Raw genomic sequence first — 26,032 nt, 5'->3', positions numbered from 1 at the left:
AGGGCACAGTCACTGCCTTGAGATATAAGTTCTAATTCAGTTTTTAGTGCAACGGCTGCCCCACTCTTCAAACCGAAACGCATTACTGCTTCACGGCAGAAATAGGCGGGGTGGTGGTACCTACCCATGCACTCATAGGAGGTCGTACCACCAGTAAAACCTCTGATAATGGTGTGTGTATACTATGTACATATCTAAATCTACCATAAAATTTGTGTAAATAACATAACTTATGACACATAAAATGTAGATTACCCAATAATGTAACTTAAATCGTGATAATTAATAATTCACAAACAATCACAGATTTATGATACAATAATTCAATACAAATGACTTCAATATTAATAAACATATCAGTGTCATTATAATTGAATGAGTATTATAAGATAAAATCGAATTATTTCACTGTTCAAATGTAATCATAAATTCAATTAACTTCTAATGTTGATTGATGTTATAGTTACAAAATGTATGCATTGGCCTAATATTGTGGTTTGATAAATATAAGTAGGTTTTTCTAAATATTTATCATAAGCTTTCGATGATGAAGGAACAATAAATGCCATTGCGGTTTTTTCCACTTAAATTAACTAATACCATATATAAGTATATGTATAATGTATATATTTTTGAATACATAAAAGTTTTTCTGTACGTTTAGGTATGAGTAGCTCCGATTGATTTTTCGGAAATTTATAAATATTTAAATTCGTGCTGACAAAGAGATGACAATGTCCGTGAGAACGTGACTCGGCTTAAAAAGAGGAATGCGTTAATTGTGTATGCGCATTCCACTTTTTAATTCTGAAAGCTACATTTTAATGGACTTCTTTGTATTTACAAGTTACTGTGAAGCGTCGTAGGGGAGATTCTTAAAAGTGTACGAGATTAAGTTAGATATATTCAGAATTGCTGTAATACGTTTCGTCCGTGTACCATAAGATATTTTATTTATTTATTTATTTAGTTGCATCAACAAAGCGATCATCAATATAAAACATTGACAAATTTACAGGAAGTACATGATAAATGTCACCTCAATTATAAGTGGAATCGACAGTGCAATAAATAGACGACATCTTGAAATTAGAAAATCAATAATAATTGAATATAAAATACAATGCATTATTTTAAGAGATATGAAATCCACAATCATACATTTTCACTGAGTAACAAAAGTTTTAAAAACTAGTAGTACCTAGTAGTTAATTAGAAAGAATATATAAATAAAACTTGATTACGTTTGATCAGATTAGATTACCTACATGACGAGATTAAATGACATGACACCAAAGTCCCAGTTTTATTGCAGTTTCAAATCGAAGTGCATTAGTCCTACACGGAAAAGATGAAATGGTGAAAGTGATACTATGATGCTTAGTAATTATTATTTTTCATTATTGGCAGACGAGCATACAGCCTATCTGATGTGAAAGACGTCATAGCATACATACTTAATTGTTATTTGACACTAACCTAGTTTTAAGAGATGTACTGAAATAATAAGTCCTGGTTACTATCTCTATATATAAAAATGAATCGCTGTTCATTAGTCTCGCTAAAACACGAAAACGGCTGGACCGATTTGGCTAATTTTGGTCTTTATTTGTGGAAGTCCAGAGAAGGTTTAAAAGGTAGATAAATATGAAAATGCTCGGAATTAAATAAAAATAACAATTTTGTTTTTCCTTTAATGTGTCCCCCGTCGGACGACTTCCTTTTGTTTGTTTTAAGTTTATTTTATACAAAAGTTTAGGTATTTTATTTATCGATTGAGGCACTACGAAGTCGGCCGGGTCAGCTAGTAATAAATACATATATTATTGTTATTATTATAACTCGCAGGAAACTGAGGAAGGAAGTGCGTTCTAAAGCCGGACGGTAAGTGGCAAAAAAGATAACGCAATATGGATAAACACCGTGGTTCCTGGTAATATGGATGAATTCTGATGCGGTATTTATCTGCATACACATGTATCTTTATACATTCCATATGCCGTATCACCGGCACTATTAAATTTTGGAGTTTTGCTCATCAGACTATTTTTAATTATCGATGAAGTCAGTTCTGCCGTGAAGCAGTAATGCGTTTCGGTTTGCAGGGTGGGGCAGCCGTTGTAACTATACTGAGACCTTAGAACTTATATCTCAAGGTGGGTGGTGCATTTACGTTGTAGATGTCTATGGGCTCCAGTAACCACTTAAGACCAGGTGGGCTGTGATCTCGTCCAGCCATCTAAGCAATAAAAAAAAAGTTGTGAAGGCATGTTAGGTATGTGCCATTGGGTTTTTAATACCAGTGAAGTTGCATCATTTGATACGAACATATTAGGCTCCTTATCTTTTAGTTCGCGGATGCTTCGAGATTGTGTAATTGCAGGAACCCACGAAATTCTTCACGATATAAAACCCACACCCAACCGTGAAACGTTTTCATTAGAAAATTACTAGGTAGGTGCACAGCAGAATGCACTAATGCCAAAATTATTTCCTAACTTGCGAATGTCATATTAATATTCGACACCCACCTGTGTCGCTCGATCGCGCTGTGGGTGTCAAGAATTTCTAGAATTGAACCGAAATTGGTGTTAAATATACATTAAGCTTCATCTAAAACGCGTTCAGACAAATTAATTTTTATCCTTCTATTACTTCTTAGAAAATATGAACGAGCTGATCGGCGAGCTCAGTAGGACCAGGATTGGTTGTTTCATAGACGGGGTGTGCGTAAACAACATCAGCTACGCAGACGATATGGTGCTGCTGAGCGCGTCTATCTGTGGCCTAAGGCAACTTGTTTCTTTGTGTGAGGTATACGCCAAATCACACGGTTTGGTGTACAACTGTAAAAAGTCGGAGATCATGGTCTTTGAGATCAGGGGTGGGACGCATGATAAAATACCTCCCGTAGTACTCAACGGAACGCCATTGACAAGAGTTTATAAATTTAAATATCTCGGCCATGTGTTGACCCCTGATCTCAAAGATGATGAAGATATTGAACGAGAGCGGAGAGCGTTGTCGGTTAGAGCAAACATGATAGCTCGCAGGTTTGCACGGTGTTCACTTAAAGTCAAGGTCACCCTCTTTAGGGCCTACTGTACTAACTTTTACACGTGCAGCTTGTGGGCTGGATATACTCAAAGATCGTACAATGCTCTCCGTGTTCAATACAATAACGCGTTTAGGGTGCTGGTGGTGCTGCCCCGCTTTTGTAGCGCATCAGGGATGTTTGCAGACGCGCACATAGATTGTTTTTACGCTACCATGCGTAAGAGGTGTGCATCTCTGGTAAACAGAGTGAGGGCCAGCTCCAACAGTATCCTGAGCATGATCGCAAGCAGGCTGGACTGTATATACATGGGTCGCTGTGGTGCCATCTCCCATGGGATGTTACCACAGTAATTCATTGTGATGTAAATATAAATACTAACATAGGTCTAAGTCTTATTAACAATTTATATGAGTCATGGATACTTGAAATAAAAACATTATTATTATTATTATTATTATTATAAAACAGGATAACATATACATTCCTGACACTCCCACGCTGACGTGCGGTTTCTAAACGCAAGCGTCATCCGTCCTGAACAATGTCAATGTCATCGCTGTTAGACTGCCTACCGTGACTTGGGAGGTAAATTATAAATCTTGTCTTTTATTTAAGATACTTTTGAAAATTAATGAAATATAAGTGTTTCAGTAGTTAGAAAATACGTAAAAAGGTTTTTTATCGGCTCTCAAATTTTTTTATTGCCCTTGTAGGCAGACGAGCATACGGCCCACCTGATGGTGAGTGGTTAACGTCGCCCATGGACTTCAGCAATTTCAGAAGCAGAGCCAAGCCGCTGCCTACCGCTTAATACTGTCCACAAGCCTCTTTTGACACGATTGACAAACGACGTTTAACATTATATCCAATAAGTATTTAAAATTACGTCAAAGTTGAATTAAATTATGTTTTCGTTAATTAAAACTATTTTTACGGTTCAATCTAACGTTTTTTTAATGTCGTCATATTATTTCCGACGTTTCTAACACAGTTTAAAGTCGTCCGTGATCACGGAAATTGTTAAATATAAATGAAAAGTAGTTTTGATTTTGTTTAAGAATCGCAAAAACCGAAGTATATACTTTATTCTTTCGTTGTTCTCTTGATACAGGGTTATCTATACGTATTTATTATCAAGCATGACGGGATTTGAACTAAGTGTATATTTACACAAATCAAATTATTTGCGTGTTTGATTTTTATTTTGCGCTGAAGTCAGTCACCTTTGAAGACGATTGTGAAGCGTTTTCGATAGTGATATATATTTGGATTATTTAATTTGCAACTGTCAACTTATCTTTGCATCACTTTGTACTAATATATGTGGAGTTTTGTCCATTACATGCCAATGCTATTAATATCATTTATTTATTTATTGCTTAGTTGGGTGGACGAGCTAATAGCCCACCTAGTGTTACGTGGTTTCCGGAGCCCATAGACATCAACAACATAAATGCCGCCACCTACCTTGAGATATGAGTTTTATGGTCACATCTTCCAATCACATTATACCTGTCCGTTCGCTTTTTTTGCTTATTACCTGTCCGATCGTTTTTTGGAGGATTATTCGAAATTCGATTATTCGCTTCACCGATACTTTCAGAAGCAGTGATTGATTAGTCTCGATATTGCCATATCTATATATAGCACACAGTAGACTTAAGGAACATTCAGTTGCAGCAAAAATAATTATGCGCTGTCATAAAATTGTAACATCTTCTAGATCATAAATAGTTTAGTCTAATCTGAAGTTACAACACAAACGTACATAAATGCGCTTAATAGAAACATAAAAAACCATAAATTTGTCATTTAAATGGCTAACAACTAAATTTAGAAATACTTTAGAAACACGAACCGTTTCAACTTAGCCTCCATAATACTAGTTTCCAAATACGTAGTGTTTTACGAGGAACACATAATAAGTGTGTGTGTAAATATTAATAAGCGGCGGATTACATGTGAAGAAACGTTCATAATGTTGTCCACCTTTAGAAATCAGGCAAAAGTGTCGTTTTTTTTTCCTACCTAGCTGATAGCCTTGGGAGGCTATTTCAGCGTAACCTTAACTAGTAGGGAGCTCACGGGGCTCAAACCTGACGACGTTGCTAACACGAACCCTAGTAAGAGCCGTGCTTCGCAGAATCTACCAGCGGATCGGAAACGCGACCCACTGAGAAGATGGCTGGGCTGGGCTGGGATGGATGGGCTGTGTCTGTGGGTTAATTTACTCGTCGAGCCCTTCATCGCAAGCGACGGGTTCGACGTGAACGATGACCGGAAAAGTGTCGGTTGGCTACTGTTACAAAACGAACTGCATGACGGCCAGAAATAATTAAGATAATGGTACCTAACCATGCTGACATAACATGCTATCAGTACGATCAAGAGCACTGGTGGTAGGATGTCTTGTGAGTCCGCGCGGGTAGGTACTACCACCCTGCGTATTTTCGGGGGGCAGCCGTTGTAACTATACTAAGACCTTAGAACTCATATCTCAAGGTAGGTGGTGGCATTTATGTTGTAGATGTCTATGGGCTCCAGTAACCACTTAATGTCAGGTGGAGCGTGAGCTCGTCCACCCATCGAAGCAATAAAAAAAATTTAAAAAAATATTAGCATTTACTCGCGGCTTCGCCCGCTTGATGGAGGGAAGGGTCCAGTGAGTTTTTTCGGTGTAAAAGGTTGTTTATGCCAGTTTCCTGAGCTGAAATTATAGGACGCGAAGAAAGGACAAACAAACACACTTTCATATTTATGACATTCGCATGGATTGTTGTAATGAAACATTTGATAATTGTATGCAAATCTTTACCCGATTTTGAAATTCACAATAAATATCCAAAACATGATTTCTTATTTATTGTCATCGATTATTTACCTTCATTGTATAAGATTTTAAAATAAGTATTCAGGAAGTAATGTCGAGACTTCGTACAAATAATGTTCAATGATTAAGTGACGTGTTGTGTTGACGATGAATGAAGCCGGATGATTTCACAGCCTCAAATTGTCACACAAAAAGCTTTAGGTGGGTGTAGTTACTTGTTCAAGAGTTAAAAGCGCCTTATTCGAATATAAAATGTTACTTATGTATCTTTTGATATGTAGGATATCATTCACAATCCAACTTCATTAGCATACCCGATCCTGTGGACCGAATGGTAAACAGTCGACGTCGCCCTAAGCACGTCATTACGGATCCTCCCGATCCATTACGGTGCTTCAAGCACCTGTCACCGTCCACGCCGAACTCTTCGCTTGCTCGACGAGTAAATTAACCGCCGGATCTTCTCAGTGGGTCGCGTTTCCGATCCGGTGGTAGATTCTGCGAGGCACTGCTCTTGCTAGGGCTAGTGTTAGCAACACACCCGGTTTGAGCCCCGTGAGTTCACTTACACGTCAAGGAGAAGCTGAAATAGCCTCTCAAGGCTATCAGCATAAGTAGGAAAAAAACAACTTCTTTTTCTTTCACAATACAGGTAAAGTTTATTGTTGTGTTAATGAGAATGTTTCGAATTCCCGATTAAAACAACACGTAATCTACTAAATAAATTATCTGTATTGATTATTATTTTGTAGTCGACCAAAAGTTTTCTCAGTTCTAAAACTCGCTCAACTAAAACAATTTTAACTTCTTCCCTAAACATCAATATTGTTAAGCTATTGCATAGCTTTTATCGCGGGCTTTGAGCGCCGCGACCGAATCAAGAAATTCCGTAACGAAAATAAAACCTAACACCCCTCGCTCCGCCTACCATGTAGCTCGCGTTTAACACATTCTCACGTTGCACTTGTGTTGTGTTTGTGAGTAAGCGCGCGGCGTGACGTCGCACTGCATGCGCATCATGAAAAGTCTGCCCATCTCTCTCTCGCGCGGTCTAGCTTATGAATGTGAAGGAGACAGTTAATGTTTTGCTTTTGATAATGTTTATAAATATAGCGTGGACTTATTTTATTATTATTGTAATATTAAATTATTGTTGTCTAATTATAATTGCATAAGTTGATAATAATGCTATGCAATAGCTTTACCGCGGCAGTTGCCGAGTGCCACACGTGTTTTTTGTTAGTTACAATGTTATCTACTCTAGTTATAATGTTATCTAAGTAATCTAATATTGATGTCGTTCACGAACCCCAGTAATTTCAAAGACACAGTCAAGCCGCAATAGCTTCTCAGCTGTTACAGTGCATTAAAAGGTTAATGACCACACGTCTCACGTAAGAACCTCCTTTTTTATTTCGAATTCGGTTAAAATATAGCCCATAAATTTATACTTACTACAAGCAAATAACATTTAACTGAATCAAGAGCCACCATCCATTGGCTACAAATACCCATTTTATAATATCTACTATAGCAATTCAATAAGCTATTATTCTAAACAGATATGGTAGCGTGTTCCTTTTCATTGTTAGCAGTTCATAAAAGGCGTTCACGTAATGTGGCAGGTGTCCAAGGCTAGATTATAAAAATGGGTCGCTATTCTGTGATTTCAGGAACGAGCGGAATATAAGCGGAAGCGATAGCGGACTTCAAAGGACTGGCATCTTAACTGTTATTCTAAGTAAGAATTCAAATCAACAATTTTATTTTGTGATATGATAATATTCAATTTTACTTACGTACATAGTATAAGTGCATCTTATGTAAATTCTTTTAATATATTTGTTTAAAGAAATATATTAAAGGAATTAAATATATCTATATATATAAAAATGAATTGCTGTTCGTTAGTCTCGCTAAAACTCGAGAACAGCTGGACCAATTTGGCTAATTTTGGTCTTGAATTGTTTGTGGAAGTCCAGGAAAGGTTTAAAAGGTAGAAAAATATGAAAATGCTCGGAATTAAAGAAAAATAACAATTTTGTTTTTTCTTTGATGTGTTGGGGACAGATCCCCAAAATTCTAATTACGTTTTTTATATATTTTGCGGCAGAATTAAACGTTATGTAACTGTGAGACTTGAGGTTTATCTTTAATTTGAATAGTAACGATGTAAAATTTGCTGGCTTGATTTTTACCTGTTATTCATTCATCGTGCAAGTCATTCGTGAACATGTATTAAGTATATACATAATTCATAACTTGCATATAATTAAAAAGATTATGCTTGCAGAATTTTGACGCCTGAATAGTCTAGGAGACTGAATCTATAGGTCACAACGACTTGGAATGTTAATTATAAGTACTAGTATTAATAAGTATTTAATGTTTTTCAAATAACTTTACACAAAAATTCTGAACACTGTCGTTTCTTTCTACGATATGTTATAGATATATCTCATTGAATTCTTATATTATATATTTTATATTCTCAATTGAAGTTCCAGGATTCTTTAATCCGCTCCCTCACCCGCTAGCGCCTCTGACGCTGTTCGACCTCTTAATGTCATGGTTACCATACCGCGGGACTGTCGATTTATTTTTATTGATAGCAGTGCGATCTATATTTCTCGGCAGAAGTATAATGTCGGATCTACTTAATCATGAAGCAAGACATCTGAAGTATATTTTGAAAATACATTTTGATATGCTTAACTAAAGATATTAATATTAACTATTAACTGGTTGGCTGTAAGCCCGATCTCTCCCCACGCCTGTTCATTCAAGCTAGAACAAATTATAGGTCCGCAGAATTACAAAACACCTGCCGCATTAATAGAAAATAATAACTGGGTGAATTAGAATTAAGAAGATATGTAAATGAATAAGCTAGGCAGTCAGGAAGTAGGTTTGAGTTTGGAAACAAAATAATAAAATAACAAACGCACAAAATAGAAATAAATAATATATTAATTCCAAATAATATTTTTATTTATAAAAAAAAAAAGAATTTCAAATAGACTTCTTTTCTGGTAAATTAAATTTTTATCACGTCGAGATTACGCTAGACAAATACCTTTATATAATGAAACAAAACATATCGTAATATCAACGGTATAATTTACTTTCAACTCTCCATAATGTTTATTCTAAGACATGACTGTACAAGTAATGAGTCAGTATGAAAAATGTAAACTTGACGTACTGGCTCTCCCATACCGTACACACATTAAAAGTGCGAGAGGGATATAATTACAATGAAATCAAATTATTACTCACAGCTAACCCGAATTGTAAACAAACATGAATATTCTTGGAATTTAATTAACGAGGAAAAATTTATATGTAGTCCATGTAATTAATTAATTTCTGTAGCCGTAAATAGATAGAGTCGTAGGAAAATTGAGTATTAATCAATCTATTTATTGTTTGAACAAATTTCCATACGTAAGAGGTTAAATATTTTTTTAATTTAAATTGAAAATATTAATCGAAGTACATAAATATACATAATACATAAACATACCATACATATTGTTGTAACTCAATATTAGGACTCAAACTAATAGTTGCTAGAGTAAGAAAGATTATAGATGAAAGAATGTAGTCGCTGATAAACGATTTTTTTTGACTTTGCATTCAAAAACAATGAAAAGAAACAAAAACTTACAGCCTCCAATATCTATTTTACTTTTTCTAATAATTGTTTTGAACCTGTAATTAATTGATTATTTTGTTAAATCTTGATGAATAGGATGATCTAATAAAATCAAAGACACTCCTTATGTGTTTTTTTATTTATTTTTTATTGCTTCGATGGGTGGACGAGCTCGCAGCCCACCTGGTATTAAGTGGTTACTGGAGCCCATGGACATCTACAACGTAAATGCGCCACCCACGTTGAGATATAAGTTCTAAGATCTCAGTATAGTTACAACGGCTGCCCCACCCTTCAAACCGAAACGCATTATTGCTTCACGGCAGAAATAGGCAGGGCGGTGGTACCTACCCGCGCGGACTCACAAGAGGTCCTACCACCAGTAAAATGGTACGCGGTACAATATCACAGATTCTTTTAATTCACTAATGCGACTGTTTTGATATCACATTTTAATTAGCAGAATAACGAGTCTATTTTGAAAGATCCGCAGAAGCTTTCCAATTAGTCAGTAGAATAAAAAGCGGCTACAATTATCACTTACCCATCTATGCGATTAAATAAAAACGAATACAAAAAAACAAGCCAGTTGAATTTGCTTTGCTAGTTCTTCTCGTCATGATGACATTTAGTTTGATAAAAATCAATTCAAATAATTCAAATTAGTACTTTGCTAACCTTTCTTCAGCCATGTTTTATGTCAATCACTTGAATTGTTTCTCAAAGATTATCTCATTAACGTGGACATTACAGACGCAAGAATAAACATATCAATCTAGCTTATATATTTATGACGTAGTCTATTCATCAGTCATCGATGATATTATAATATTTTGCAATCAACCAGAAAATTGACCCTCATATAAATGTCAAAGACTTAATATAACTGTATCGGATATTGATCGATTTTTGTATTCTTCGGACTTATAATAAATTTATTATAGATGTTTTAGAATTATTGTCATTCGATCACCTTTGATAGTGATAAAAAAAATTGAATATTAAAAAAAAAGACATGCCCGCTGAGTTTCTTGCCAGTTCTTCTCAGGACGGAGGTTAGTTTTTGTGAATTGGCGGTAGTTCTTTTGACGTTCAACAAGTATATGCCTTCATTTATGTTGAATAAAATTTTTTTTATTTGATTTGATTGTACTCTATTAGCTCTAAGTTTTGCTCACGGTATGAAGTCGAGCCCTTTTCCATAACATAACGTCATAACTGTAATGGAATCGAATCTCGAACCACGAGTACCACTTGGAATACCTGATATAGAAATTTATTTATTTATTTGGGAAACAAACAGTACAAAACAAAATATGATTATTTAAAAAAATATAGCTAAAACAATAACCAAATATGTTTCCACAATCAAAATCACATATAAGTAGAAAGTGAACAAGAAGAGAAATTTAGAAATTTCAATTATAAAAAAACAAAAAGCAACGCAAGAAATGATAGATATAGAATAAAACATGATAGATATAGGAGATCCTGGAATAGTAATAATAATAATATATAAAGTTATCAATTTTACAACTAAAGATCACATAGAATGTTAATCCAAAGCAGTTGGATTGACACACACGTATCTTTTAATTAATCACAAACTTCAGGATGTTATATACGTATAAGCTTACATGGATTTCTACATATAGATATACTAGTATATAGGTTTTTTCATTTTCAATATATTATTAACATTGCTCTTACTTGATTTTTTTTCTTGTGTCAAATTTCTATTTAATCTGTTCATTGGGACAAACATCTAGGACAAACACTAGAACAATAGTATTATCAGATGCAACCGGATACCGAAAACATTGTAATATAGCTAGTTACAAGGGGCATTAATTAAATAAAAATTTCAACACGTTATTTCGACTAATGTTAAAAAATTATGATTAAATTTCAAATAATAAAACTTAATCTACTGGTTTCTAACATTGTATATCCATTCTTGAAATTAACTTGAAAACTAAACCTTATTATTTATGCATATAATATGTAGTATGTATGATAAACAGTGAATAATCTATGGTAAATAAGTTGTATATTCAGAGTCAAATGACACATTGTTTGGCTGAATTCAGTACAGACCTTGCTTGAATTTGAAAATTCCAATTCTGTTCAGTCCAGTAATTTTCTTTATAAGCGTATATACGTATGTAGCTTATCTGTGCAGTAGAATTTCACTCCATATACGGAACCAACCAAATCTTGGAGATTTTCCAGCGAACTTCACTCAGATAGTTGATATATAGGTGAAATTTTTATGAATTATTTCAACCGACCGGGTTCCGAGAATTGGCAACGTTTGGTAATATTTTCAAGTTTTCTATCTAAAACACATTTATGTGGGTAGGTAACACGTCTAATAGTACGAGATTTAATATAGATCATTGCAGTTTTCAACGGAGAATAAAAACCCTATTTTACAAAATTAAATAAATTAAGAGCGAAATATATTATGTATATACTTTAATCGGAATATATTTTCAACAGAAGCCTGTTTCATATGTTTATAAATTAATATAACTAGACGATGACCGTTCGTATAAAAATTTCATGCATTATCAAGTTCCAGTAATTCGGAATGGTCTTGTGGAATGCTTAACGATGAAATAAATCTATAATATAAATCTTCCACCGAGTGGGTGATATCGCTCCGTAGACCGACGGTCTTATTGTTGTTGTTGTTCGGAACTTGAATATATGCAAGCTTATTTTGAAAATGTCGCAAGCGAGATTCAGGCGTCCGTCAAATATCTTGTATTGTATGATGGCTACCGCCACAGTCTATAATCCTATTACGTAAACGCATGAAAGATTTTATGTCACGGGTTCTGTTTATAGCGTACAAATGCAGGATTGGAAAATTCTCAGATTTATATTTTCGCGGAAGTCGGAATTACGCGAAAACACAAGCGGAGGCGAGTCCAAGCCGATTGCAGGCATTCAAGGCTTTTGTAAATAAATTCGATATTATGCTTGTAAACCGCTTTTGTAATTTAATGTTTATTTGGCGATAATAAGGCTATTACACGTCACATTCACAAATGGAATAGGCCACCAACTGTACACGAATCTAGAGGGACGTAAGGATCCAATAACTTTTTCTCTTTGAGTTGATAGTTTTGTTGAAATGCACATTTGAGCAGGTCGAACAAAAATAATTACTATTTGAAATTCAATGGATATGTGATGATTGAGAATTCAGCTCTTTAACAAAACTTATTGTTCAAACGTTACAGAATCCGTTGTGTCTATCTGCACTTTTCTGTTCCGCTCTGTCTATTACAATTTATTGCAGCTCTGTCGAAATTTATGTTTGTTTGTTTCAGGAATGGTTGTTTAATTCTGATAATATTATCTGCATTTGAGCTATATTTTAAATAGTACTGTGTTGTGTCTATCGTATCAAAAGTATGATTAAGTTCAAAATTTGCACACGTATCAAGAACCGATATTGACACATAGTTGTTCGAACTGATGTGGTGACTAGGATAACGCGGATAAGGAAATTATTATTATGTCTTTTGAGTGTTATATCGAGCAAAATCGAGGGAGAGCTAGCCAACAAACAGCCTTTGCAACGGTCAAATAATTAACGTGTTATGTTTTAAGTTATTAACATAGATTATAAGTAATACTAAAAAAATGTGTAGTTTTTATTGAAATCAAAATCTATTATTATTATACCTAATTATTTTTAGTTCAATTGATTAACAAAAAGTGTTTAGTTTTAAATTTCATATTTATTACTTATTCCCGTAGATGACAGATGTGCTCACAGCTGTGCCTTTAAGGAATCACTGGAATCTTTGGGCAGTGCAACGTACATATCGCCACTGAACTAGCGTCGTGTCAGAATTGGGTAGAATGGTGGTTGGTACCTGCTCTTACGGATTCAGCAAAAATCTTCCCTGAAATGTCAACTACAGATGTATCAATTCTCATCCCTCTCATCAAAATGCGTCAACTTTAATAACAGATGATTTAATCCTTTTATCAGATGCTGAACAAAACTGGACTGTTCAGTTTGCATGCTAACGAGCAAAAAAAAAAAAAAACACAAATTATAAAATAAGTATAAAATAACCCGTGGAAGTTTCTTGAATTTCCGAAAATAATAATGAGTAAACGATAATAATCTCAAATGTCGGATACGAAAAAGTAAAAAATAATAATTATACCTTTCTCAGAATTTCGGCCTCAGATCTCACGACCAAGTTTATCTTCGATCAATATTTAACGCTTTGAAAAATTCACGATCGATATGAATTTATACTGTCTAATTATACCTACATGTATTTTTGATGGAACGCATCGCCAACACTGTACGTGTCATACACAAATTATGAATATTTTAATTTTGTAATAAAAAAAATCAAGTTTTTCATCTTCATCCCTTCACAGATATATCACTTGAATACGTGCTACAAGTTGACTACATCTTGTATTTTTTCCTTACCTATTCTGATGGACTTGAGAGGCTATATCAGCGTTACCCTAGCGTGTAGATGAGCTCTCGGGGCTCAAACCGGAACCAGTGCTTCGCAGAATCTACCACCGGATCGGAAACGCGACCCACTGAGAAGATCCGGCGAGAAACTCAGTGGGCTGCATCTGTGGGTTAAATCTTGTATTGTGAGTGCAAAGATATTTTTTTTGGTCAGGAGGAAGCCGCCGGACTTCCGCTTTCTACTGGGGATGGTGGGCGGAGCATGTCGGAGTCGAACTGACTTAGACGGACTTAGACGGACCGACCGTCGAACCTCGTGTCGCTCAACAACCAGCATCCAAGCCTCGCATGAGAAGAAGCTCATGAAAATTCTGAACAGAACACAGCAGGTATTTTGCGGTGCAATAATATTAACAATGACTTATAAAAATAGACCGAGCCTTGGTTAGTTGAATAACAAAATTTTAATGAATAGAAAAATTTTGGGCACATGAAGTTCGGAATATGTGTGGGTTCATTCTGCTTATATCTACAGGAAAGCAGTGGTGCGTTCTGCTTTGAAGAGTGGGACGTTGATCAGGAAGCCCATGAAGTCAGCGTAATCGCCTCATCGTTGCCGCCGTTGATTAATTACCCCCGACTCCTGCTCACGTAGGAGCCAGTCACCATCGAAACTACACACATCCTTACAAATCCATCAGATTCACTAATTTTATCATTAGACGCCATCAGCTCTAGCACTAGGGATCCTGGTATCCGTACGCGTTGAACTCGGCAAAGAGTTCCACGTGCAACTTAATCCACATATCAGCCCGCTGAGTTTCTCGCCGAGTTACGGTCTCTTCTCAGCGGGTTACGATTCCAATCCGGTCGTAGATGCATTCGCGAAGCACCTGCCCTTGAGTTGATAGGTCTCCACCGGAGGCGCTCGGGCTGTTGTTAGCAAACCCAGCCCTTATTAGCGGAGTCCGTGCTTGCCCACCTGTTCTAGTGAAAGTGGAAAGGCCTCCGAGCCAGCAGTAATACGTCCTTCATAAAAAAAAACAAGAGTGGGGCAGTCCTCATACAATGCCATTGTAATTTCTACTTTAAATCTTAAAGTGGCAACGTTCAATTTGTGATGTCAAACAAAAAAACTAGACGAAAACATCTATAGAATTTCTATAATTTAAAAACTCTATAATAGAAAAGAATATTGCACAACGATGAACAGCCATCTTTGTTTGTTTTTACGATTCTATAATATAAATATTACTATTTACAGGATTAATCTCTTTTTTTCAACTACAACAGAAGCTCAGTATCGGATTAGATGCATATTAATGTGATTAGTGAGATAAGTGCCATTTATAACAGTGAGTAATATAATTAAAAACTAATATTTGCATTGTACCAGGTGCTCACGTATATAAAAAGCTTCATTTATAAAAGAAACTAATCTAAAGCATACACGTAATCTTACACAAATGCTCATGTTCTTGAATTCGATTTGAAAGATTAAACATGTAATTATCAAATTGAAGTAGTTTTGTTTTTGGTGTTAGTTTCACAAACAATGTGGGTATTTAATAAAAATAATAATCGACTAGTCCCAAGCTAGGAATCCCTGTACATTTACATCATTTTATACATTTAAATAGCTACCAAACATATAGAGCTAACAAACATCACACAAAAGCTTGGCCAGGATGGAAATAGAATCCACTACACCTAGCAGCAGTCAGGGGCGCTAGCTACTGCTCCATCGAGCCAGTTCGAGGTTTGAAGGGTGGGGCAGCCGTTGTAACTATACTGAGACCTTAGAACTCATATCTCAAGTTGGGTGGCGGCATTTACGTTTTAGATGTCTATGGGCTCCAGTAACCAATTAACACCAGATGGGCTGTGATCTTGTCCACACATCTAACTATCCATTAACGGTGCTTTTAGGCACCACAAGCACCGGTCACCATCCTCGTCGAAACCGTCGCTTGCGACGAAGGGCTCGACGAGCGAACTAACCCATAGACACAGCCCACTGAGTTTCTCTCCGGATCTTCTCAGTGGGTCGCGTTTCCGATCCGGTGGTAGATTCTGCGAAGCACTGCTCTTGCTAGGGTCAGTGTTAGCAACTCTCCGGTTGAGCCCCGCGAGCTCACCTACAAACGTTAGGGCGAAGCTGAAATAGCCTCTCAAGGCTATCAACATAGGTTAAAAAAAAAAACATCTAAGGAATAAATAAATAAAAGTCCAAATTGGTTTTATTTATTCTGTAATAAGCTATGTAGGTTACCTAAATTGTCACTTTTATATGAACCTCTTAGAGCCTTAAGGAGTATTTTATAGGAGTCTCAGCACGAAAGTATCATCATTAGGCCCATTTGCAAATGCAACCTAAAAACCTTCCAGCGACATTCCTTACGCGACGTCCAGTCTAGTTTTCAGCCGTAAACGAATAATTTAGCTTAACAACCTAACATTACCTGCAACGCTACCTCCGGTCGTTGACCCGCCTGACTTCTGGTCGTGGTCAAATCACTTCGATAATTTTGTTTCGTGATTTTCTCGAGGGCTTTTAGAGAATTATGTATCTAATTCATTGATATATGTTATCCAATTTAAATATTGCGTTTTTTAGTTAATTTTATATACATAACGTAGGTTAAAAAAAATCTTCTCATAAGTAAAACTTTAAAGAAAAATAAACCTTGACACGTATAACGATAAGGTAACATTTCTGCAAAACAGTAGGTGTGTAGCGTATTTGATTTTTTTTAGGTATACACAGACAAAGGTCTCGGTCGCAAAACTCACCTATGCTCCATGTGAATAGTCGTGAACAAAAAAAGGTAAATTGGGATATTTATAATTTCATTTATAATTTTTACGTTTAAGTGCTATATGGTTATTTTAATAAAAAATCTTCAGACTTGATTATTCAATAATAAGAAGATTCTCGACGGATTGGTGCTTTTTGCTATAACAAGACAAATAAGCGATATTTGTTTTTTATTTATTTGTTGCATTGGTGGATGACCACCAAGTGCAAAGCCACAGACAGCGTGAATGTCATTTGCGGGTCGCGGCATATAATTGTTGTGTTATGAATTCACTCAACAACTTAATACAATTATTTAATTTTTCAACTAATGAAGAATTTGATATTATCGCTCACAATTTATAATTATCTGTATCTAGATTAACAGATTTCCAAAAAAAAAACCCAATTTCGAGCATATTTTTATTTCTTTATTTATTTATACTTTATTTCAGTTTTTTTTTTTAAAAACCATGTCATTCTGTTAGTAAGAAATACTTATAATCTATGTTAGTAACTTAAAAAAATCTAACACATAACTATCATTATATATATTTTATGTCATTACATTCTTTTTTTTCTCCTTCCAAGTGCTTGCTGCAAAGGCTGTTAATCAGCAGTCCCTCGATCTTGAATCTCGCTTGATCATAGACACACTTGCATTAATTAACGCAGATTTCAAAAACTAAGGGACAAACGTGACCTTTCCACATTCAATTCACTCGCATTGTGGTACAATCAATCATCAAAAAAGAAGGTAACAATTTTAGTAGGCTAAATTTTTCTACAGTTCACGCGTATCACATATATTAATTGAAATTAGTTAAACGGCTTAATCAAAATTTCATTATTTTAATTTTATTGTCTCGAACAGTACGAATACAGTTTTTGTTTTGCATGGAAACGTAGATGTCTATGGGCTCCAGTAACCACTTAACACCAGGTGGGCTGTGATCTCGTCCACCCATTTAAGCAATAAATAAAAAAACCGAACGACCAAAGGTTCTCAATCGTCGAATGATTTGCTGCTGATTATAGAAAAATTATCGGCAGATTTGCCGTAAAAGTTGGTTATTTTAGCAGGTTTTTACGCCCACATACCTTTAAAACTCAAGCCCGACAAGTTTGACAATCGATGTTCATTTGTTGATGTTGACCAAAGAGACTGTTCCCAAGCGGATTTCGGGCCTGAACTAAAAGTGGACGGTTAACCGAATTGTTCAAGTAGATTTGCCCTTGACTGAGTACAGAAAGCCACGTGACACGCACGAGTCCTTTGAACTTTGAGTGTTTGAATCTAAGACCGTACGCTGGCTTATGGAACGCAACTTCCGACCTTATTTAGTTTTACCATTGAACAACACAGTTTACGGCGATTATTTTTGTTATCAACGTAGATACATATTTAATTTATAAAAAAAAAAGTGATCGTCACGGGACGCCTGCCAGATGTGAAACATCGACATTATTTTGTAAAAGTAATATGCAGAAAAGAACATATTGTGATAGAAACTAAATATGTCATAATGATAAAATAAAATATTGCGAAAAAATAATTTTTTATCAAGTAAAACACAGGTTATTTGTACTGTAGTAAAGAACACTGTATACACTACGGAGTATACACTATAGGTATCCGAGGTCAGTGTAGCGAGAGAAATGGCTTAACGCCGGATCGAGTGGGAGAGAATCGCACAGTCGATTGCGCATGGCGACGCGTCGCCACACCGTACACACTTTTTTTTTTTTTTTTTTTTTTTTTATGATTGAAAGTTTACTGGTGGCCCGAAGGCCTTTCCAGTTTCACCAGGACAGGTGGGCGAGCAAAGGCTCAGCCAAGAGGGGTGGGGTTTGCTAACAACTGCCCGAGCGCCTCCGAAGGAGACCTAACAACTCAAGAGCAATTGTTTCGCGAATGAATCTACTACCGGATCGGAATCGCGACCCGCTGAGAAGATCCGGCGAGAAACTCAGCGGGCTGATGCATGGGTTAGGTTGCACGTCGACCTCTTTGTCGAGTTCGACGAGTACGGTTACCGGGGTCCCTAAGCCTGCCCCTAGTATTAGAGCTGAAGGCATCTAATGCAAAGGTTATTGGATCTGATGGATCCGTAAGGACGTGTCTAGGGCGTCGACGGTGACTGGCTCCTGCATGATCAGGATTCGGGGAGTAGTCAGCGGCGGCAACGATAAGGCGATTATCATGACGCATAGCTTATCGAAGTATCGTTCCGACGCTGACTTCATGTATTTCCGAATTGATTCGAGGCCCAGGTCGTCGTGTAGGTCAACGTTCCTCACGAACCACGGAGCCCCGACAGCTAACCTGCAAAAGCGGGATTGTAGGGATTGGAGGGTGTCTATGTGTGTGCGGGCCGCGTGAGCGAACACCACACTCGCGTAAGTCATGACGGGCCTTATGCAAGTTTTGTAAAGTGTCACCTTGTTCCGAAGGGACATTTTACTCCGCTTACAGATCATGGGGTAGAGTCTACCGAGAATAAACGCGGCACGGTCACGGACTGATTTTATATGCGGGCGGAATGTCATCGATGCATCCAGGGTAACGCCCAGGTACTTGACCTTCCTGGCCCAGGGTATGGGTTGTCTAAAGAGAGTAATCGGGGGTGTGAGATTCCTCCTCCTAATCCGGGAGGAAATCCGTGTGGACCGTACACACTACTGCATACAGACTGTATATATACCATCATATAACGTGGCGACGCGTCACCACGGCATGCGTCGCCACGGCATGCGTCGCCACGCCAGAAATCGGTTTTATGTGCGGCTATAGATGTTTCACATCAAAAATCGAACATTTTAATTTTTGTCTAAATCCGTACTCCACTTAGGTACTATCTGTTTTAGGGATGTAATTTAATATGAATATCTGTGTTTCAGTATTAGGTTTGTGAAATTGCTTACTTAATAACATGAAATTCGAAGCCAATTAGCTCGTCGAGAAACTATTACCATATTATCGATAAATCATAGATCGCTTCGTGTCGTCGGAACACAAAAAGCAAGCTAACAAAATACTTTTGTATGATGAAGAAACATCGCATTCCACCTTAAGTAATTCCACTAAACAAGCCTGAGATTATGATTTATAACTCACTCATTAATAACTTTAGACCACCAAAGTGATATAACAATGCAATCGATTCAAGTCAGATTTCGCGAGACAAAAACTCTCGTTAAAATATTTATGTGTTATTGACGAAGATAAATAATGATATCTCGTAACGTTGAGGTGGCGATGACTCAGTGCACACTTCGATTTCAAAGAACGACCACCTGCCGTGCTGTATTACCTTTTAAACACTGAAATTAAAATTGATATCGAATTTTTGATTGTTTATTTCCTGTTAGAATGATTTAGAATAAAATAAAATATTACCAATAAACGAACTCAACTGCGGGATGTTTCAAGTGACGTTTGAGGTTCATTGAAATACAAGGTCATTTTTATTGTTACATATTTACTTTAAGGTTAATAATCCTAGTACTCCTAGTACAGACTTGCACGCTGAAAAGGAGACTCCAATCATTGTATTATTTTAATTCGCTTTTGAAAATAAATTTGCATTTGGTATTTTTTGTATTTTGTAATATCCTCCTCAGTAATTGCCGGATTATCTCAGCGGGTCGCGATTCCGATTCGGTGTTAGATTCTGCGAAGCACTGCTCTTGCTAGGGCTTCTGCTCTTGCTAGGGCTAGTGTTATCAAATTCTCTCAGGTTGAACCCGTGAACTCACCTACCCGTCCGGTCTCCTAAGCCACCAGTGAATAGGTAGGAAAAAAAGTAAATATAGGCATAGTTTGTTAAAAAAATAATGAAGCCCACATAAAGTTAGCGTTATCGCTGGCGGTAGGGAGTATTGTAAGTCCACACGATGGACAGCCACGAGGCAGTCATGCGTTACAATTTGAAGGGTGGAACATCTGTTGTAAAATATAACTATGACTCATGTCTCACGGTGGTGATATTCGAATTACGATAATTAAGGGCACAGGTAACCATTTATCAACAGGTGTACCCTAATTTCAATCACGAATTTATGACACAAAATTAAGAACAATATCATCGTATTATGACACAATATCATCGTACCCAAAATCCAATGGCTACGTTATACAAATCCGTGTTTTGTGTTCTTAGAAAAATGATACTCTACATACAACACAATATATGGTATTATCAATATACTAGCTTATTCTGGGATGGCATAGTAAATTTAAAAAATAATAAATTAAGGCACTCGGTATTACACAACAAGACAATTTAAATATCCTGGTGAACAAATTACTATTAGTGGTAGTAAAATTAGTGTTTTCTTTTATTTATTTTAAAATATGTTATCACTCAATCAACAATATAGGTATCATCAAATAAAAAAAAATAGTTATATTTTTCTTGCAAAACATTTTATTTTCATTAACTACGTTTCTCACAATGATACTTGGTGATCGCCCAGTGATTGCAATACTACCATAATTGATTTAAATTATAAGTTTGAGCACTATGATGATTCTATTGTCCAAGATTATACTTCTTAAATATTAAGTGTATTATCTATGCTATACTTCTATAATATATGCACAGATTTCGCCAAGGCTACACTATCGACAAATAATATTAAAAACAAACAATATTAATCTATTCTCAATTTGACCATAGACTTTAATATTAAACAAAAGAGTATATTATATCCGTGTGTGTGTCAAATACATACATGGTAGTGTGTGTAATGTTTTTCTATTGATTTAATGTATTTTATATGCATTATTTTTTTAAAAAATATTAGCATTCTTCACTCCTGAATATTCTCTATAAATATGGGAAATTTCATATTCCTCCGGCCGCGCAATTATCGTAAAGAGGTGTACAAAGTTTTTAGTTCACGTATTCATATACATATATAGGATTCTGTTGAATATAACTCACACTTAAAACTATCTAATTCATAATTACTAGTTTCGCTATCAACAAGTCGTTCCGGAGACGGCACGCCGTTCCTCATTTCTATCATCTTTATAAAACATGATTGATATTTTACGATGCAACAACTCATGCGATGCAGCAGTCAGTAAACAAAACAATAAATCATCTAGATTCATGATAGGTCAAATGACTGTGCGAATGTAAACGGTTTGCTGCCTGCCTTTATTGTAAGTCGACAACGGAATGCTGTGACAAAAATGAGATTCCAAAATGATTCCTAGCAACACCTATAATATAACGATTACTATTAAGACTTTTTGGCGGGAACGCGAGGAGTGAAGTTGTGTGATTTGTTTTATTTTGTCTTTTTAGTGTTTGTTTAGTGTTTCTTCAGGTTTAAATGTGTAATAATGGTGGTTTATTAACTGTTTAATATCTGTGAAAGTGCACAAATGTGGGAAAATGAAATAAAGCTGCTGGACGTAACTTCTCAGGTTCCTCCAAAAAGTCCACTGAAAAAATCTCAGTAAATGACCACCATTTTACTGCGATTATTTTTCATCCCATATCATCTCATTTCATTAAATTCATCCCAGTTGATTAATGTCTCAAATTAATCATCTTCATTTCATTTCACTCCATATTATCATTTTTCATAAAATTAAGAATATAAAGTAAAATAAGACATGACTTAAAGGTCTTAGTTACCAGGTCATAAAATCTCTTTAAAAAAAAAAAAGATTACTATTAAAAACCCACTGAGTTTCTCTCCGCATCTTCTGAGTAGGTCGCGGTTCCGACCCGATGGTAGATTCAGAGAAGTTTAGGTGTAGACGACAAAGGGAAGATCTTCCAACGAGCGAGTGATATTGCTCGGTATGCCGAAGGTCCGAATGTTGTTGTTCGGAACTTGTATATATGAAAGCTTATCTTGAAAATTTCGTAAGCGAGATTCAGGCATTTGTCAAATATCTTGTATTGCATAATGGCTACCGCCACAGAAACATTGCTCTTTGCTAGGGTAGATGTTAGGAGTATCTTAACTTGAGCCCGTGAACTCGCCTATCAGTCAGAGCCTAGCTTTAAGCTACCAGCGAATAGGTATGAAAAAACCAAACAGATCTCATATAACGCGCTACGATAATAAGTTTTTACAATCGCTTAACTGTAAATACCAGCCACCATTGATTTAATTACAAATGAGGAATTTATCTCATTTATTATGATTAATGACAGCCCAATTGAGATATTTACGCAATTGTAGGCGCAGCTAAACATCCATAATTGAAATAGTATAAAGTTACACTATCGCGCAACTTGAATATTATTATTATCTTAAAGTGAACAACTTACGTATGTATGTTATCTTTACGAATACGCTTCCCACTTTCTTCACTTTCCACAACTCAATTATTTTTTTTTGGAGTTTACTCCTTTAGAATCGATTTACATATATAGGCCCGGGGTATGAAAATTATGGGGACCAAAATCGTACTAGCATGTCACACGAAATGCGTTATGCGCCTGCGCCGGCAGTCCGCCACAAAGCCTCGTACTGATCGCGCGTTTCTCTCATTATTGTATTTTCATATATTTGTTAGTCGTTTGTTTTGTGTCTCGTTAATTTGTTAATAATCTGTAGTGTATCGTGTTGTCGTAATATAGAACTATTTCTCGTATTGTTTCGTTTAATTTTTTATATCCAGTAAACTCCAGTCGTGCGTCGGAGCGGACACACACACTTTTTTATTGCCCTTGTAGGCAGACGAGCATACGGCCCACCTGATTGTGAGTGGTTACCGTCGCCCATGGACTTCAGCAATGCCAGGGGCAGAGCCAAGCCGCTGCCTACCAGGAGTTTTTAGTTTTATTTTATGTATAGTATGTGGATACTATTTTTTATCACATGAATACAAGAAAAAGTTTAATACAAACGGCGATCTTTACAGTCATATCCCGATCCTGTAGACCGAATGGTAAGCCGTCGACGTCGCCCAAAGCACGTCATTACGGATCCTCCCGATCCATTAACGGTGCTTTTAGAATTAACCCATAGACACAGTCCACTGAGTTTCTCGCCGGATCTTCTCAGTGGGTCGCGTTTATGATCCGGTGGTAGATTCTGTGAAGCACTGCTCTTGCTAGGGCCAGTGTTAGCAACACTCCGGTTTGAGCCCCGTTAGCTCACCTACACACGTTAGGGTGAAGCTGAAATAGCCTCTCAAGGCTATCAGCATAGGTAGGGGAAAAAAAAAGAGCAGTCATACATTTTTTATTTCAAGCTAATCTGAAGTCATGCGATTACCGAAACCAATAAACACCAAGACGCGAACAGGGCTGCCCACCTTAATTCAAATGTGAGAATGAAGTAACTATTACTTTAGTACAAGTTAATTGAGTGTTGGGTGTTCATTCATTCCCCTTTAAGCGTTTTTCATAAAACTAATAGTTGTGTTTATAGACAATATAACATTAATTAAGTTATACAAGAGATTTAGGTTACTGTTATAACGCAAAAAGAATTATAGTTGTTTGTTTATAATTAATTTCTGTTATCAGACGATGTCTTTCACCTTTTATAATAATTTGTCTTTTTTATTTTATTCAAATCAACGATATTTCTATCGAAGGAACTTCTGCAATTTCTTTAGTATCTATTAATTTTGAGCTTTTGTAGATCAAAGCATTCGCGGTTGTATAATAACACTTTACGTACTCTACAAAATTGTGGCTTTGTAAGCTATCGGAGAACGCAAGCTTAACTCGTATCCTTTTAGCCTTGCTAGTCGCTTTACTCAATCCTCGTGGAAGGAAAGCATCCGGTCATCAAGGTGAACAAGTTTTTGGAAGTGTTCGAGCCAGTATTGCCCCCACTTAAATACTCTGTATAGTTCTCGAGCTTAGTTTAATTTATGTAAATTTTTGTACATAAAATTCGGACTTATCGATAATAGAGTTTATCAATTGTATAATGATATGAGATTATCGAGATATTATGTAGAGATATCAACACTTAATTAAATTTAAAGTAATTTTTTTATGTCATAAGAAAAATAATATTTAAGAAGTTTTGTGTTACGAATTTTTTTTTCTTTCTTACCGTCTCAGAAAATGCACCTTTCGGCCTTCTGGTTGGAGTTCCATTCATCCTGTCTCCCGTGATCAACAATCAAACAAAACGACCGACCAATCGGATGCCACAAAACTTTTTCACGGACACTTGTGGAATACACTGTCGAACTCGAACATCGGCGGCCAAACAGCGAACGTATTTTGTAAACGAGAAACGAAACGTACCGGTACACTTAATTTAATCGATGACTTCATGCAATTATTTGCTGATAAGTTATCGTATGGAAAGTTTAAACGGCCGAGAGCCGGAGAGGCGGCGGTCTCGGGCTGCGATGCGAATGAGACTGGCGATGTCCCGCGCTGAGCCGGTCCCGCTGTGCGTGCCGTGCACTACGCGGCTGCCCCTTCGGAACGATATACATTTTTACACGCGGCGTGCAATGGGTTAACGTAAATTTTGGAGGTTATATTTTGTATGCGTGCGAAGGGTTGCTGGAACCGGGCTGCGGTCCGTCACGCAAAGTATCCGGCAATTGCTTTTGTTATTTTTCCTGTAGTTTTTAATTAACTAAAATATTTTGTCGTAAATCAAGTGTTTACTTACCGCATCTAAAGTACGTGATTCATTTGAAGAATGTTTACCATCTATATTTAGTTGGTTAATCTTGGGTTGCGTTCGCGGCGATGACGTCACGAAGACGACGATGAAAGATAAGAGAGCAGTTTTTGCGAAACTTTGACACTAAAAAAATCTAAATCTATTTTTGGTGTTAAAATGTATAGTTATGAAAAAATACTAATATAAAGTTAATTAATTACCCTGATAAAGTAATTCGGAATGTTTTGTCATTATAGAGACTGACTCTATTTTGGACATTTGTAGAGACCAACTCTACTTTTTTTTACTACGATTAATAACGTAAAAATTTGGTAACAAAATACAAGAACATTTTTTTATAACACTTAATAGTTTTTTAAGCTCTCAATAAATTAGATAATGATTAAAAGTGGTAGACAGCGGCTTGGCTCTGTCCCTGGCATTGCTGAAGTCCATGGGCGACGGTAACCACTCACCATCAGGTGGGCCGTATGCTCGTCTGCCTACAAGGGCAATAAAAAAAATTAAAAATTAAAAATAAAAGTGAACTTTACATGTAATTTTTTTAATTCATATTATGTATTTATTTATTGTTTTTATTACTTTTTTCT

At 36.2% G+C, this 26,032-nt stretch overlaps 1 protein-coding gene and 1 long non-coding RNA gene across 3 annotated transcripts in view; one reads left to right on the top strand and one right to left on the bottom strand.

Annotated features, from left to right (window-relative positions):
* The window catches only part of LOC101741761 (four and a half LIM domains protein 2), a 197,722-nt gene extending 171,898 nt beyond the window's left edge, over window positions 1-25,824 (bottom strand). For both annotated transcript variants that reach the window (XM_062674867.1, XM_004924738.5), the window contains exon 1: window positions 24,852-25,824. In XM_062674867.1, the coding sequence (XP_062530851.1) occupies window positions 24,852-24,899 (48 nt within the window). In that variant the 5' untranslated portion in view covers window positions 24,900-25,824. The remainder of the gene's footprint in view (window positions 1-24,851) is intronic.
* LOC134201022 (uncharacterized) lies at window positions 14,234-15,525 on the top strand. Its single transcript, XR_009976177.1, has 2 exons — window positions 14,234-14,397; window positions 14,544-15,525. It is a non-coding gene; the product is annotated as an uncharacterized LOC134201022 (long non-coding RNA).
* Window positions 25,825-26,032: the final 208 nt, after the last annotated feature.

The sequence above is a fragment of the Bombyx mori genome, chromosome 22 (genome assembly GCF_030269925.1).
Source record: "Bombyx mori chromosome 22, ASM3026992v2".
Classification (NCBI taxonomy): domain Eukaryota; kingdom Metazoa; phylum Arthropoda; class Insecta; order Lepidoptera; family Bombycidae; genus Bombyx; species Bombyx mori.
The sequence above is the reverse complement of the archived record's forward strand: the minus strand, read 5'-3'. Positions and strand labels throughout refer to the sequence as shown.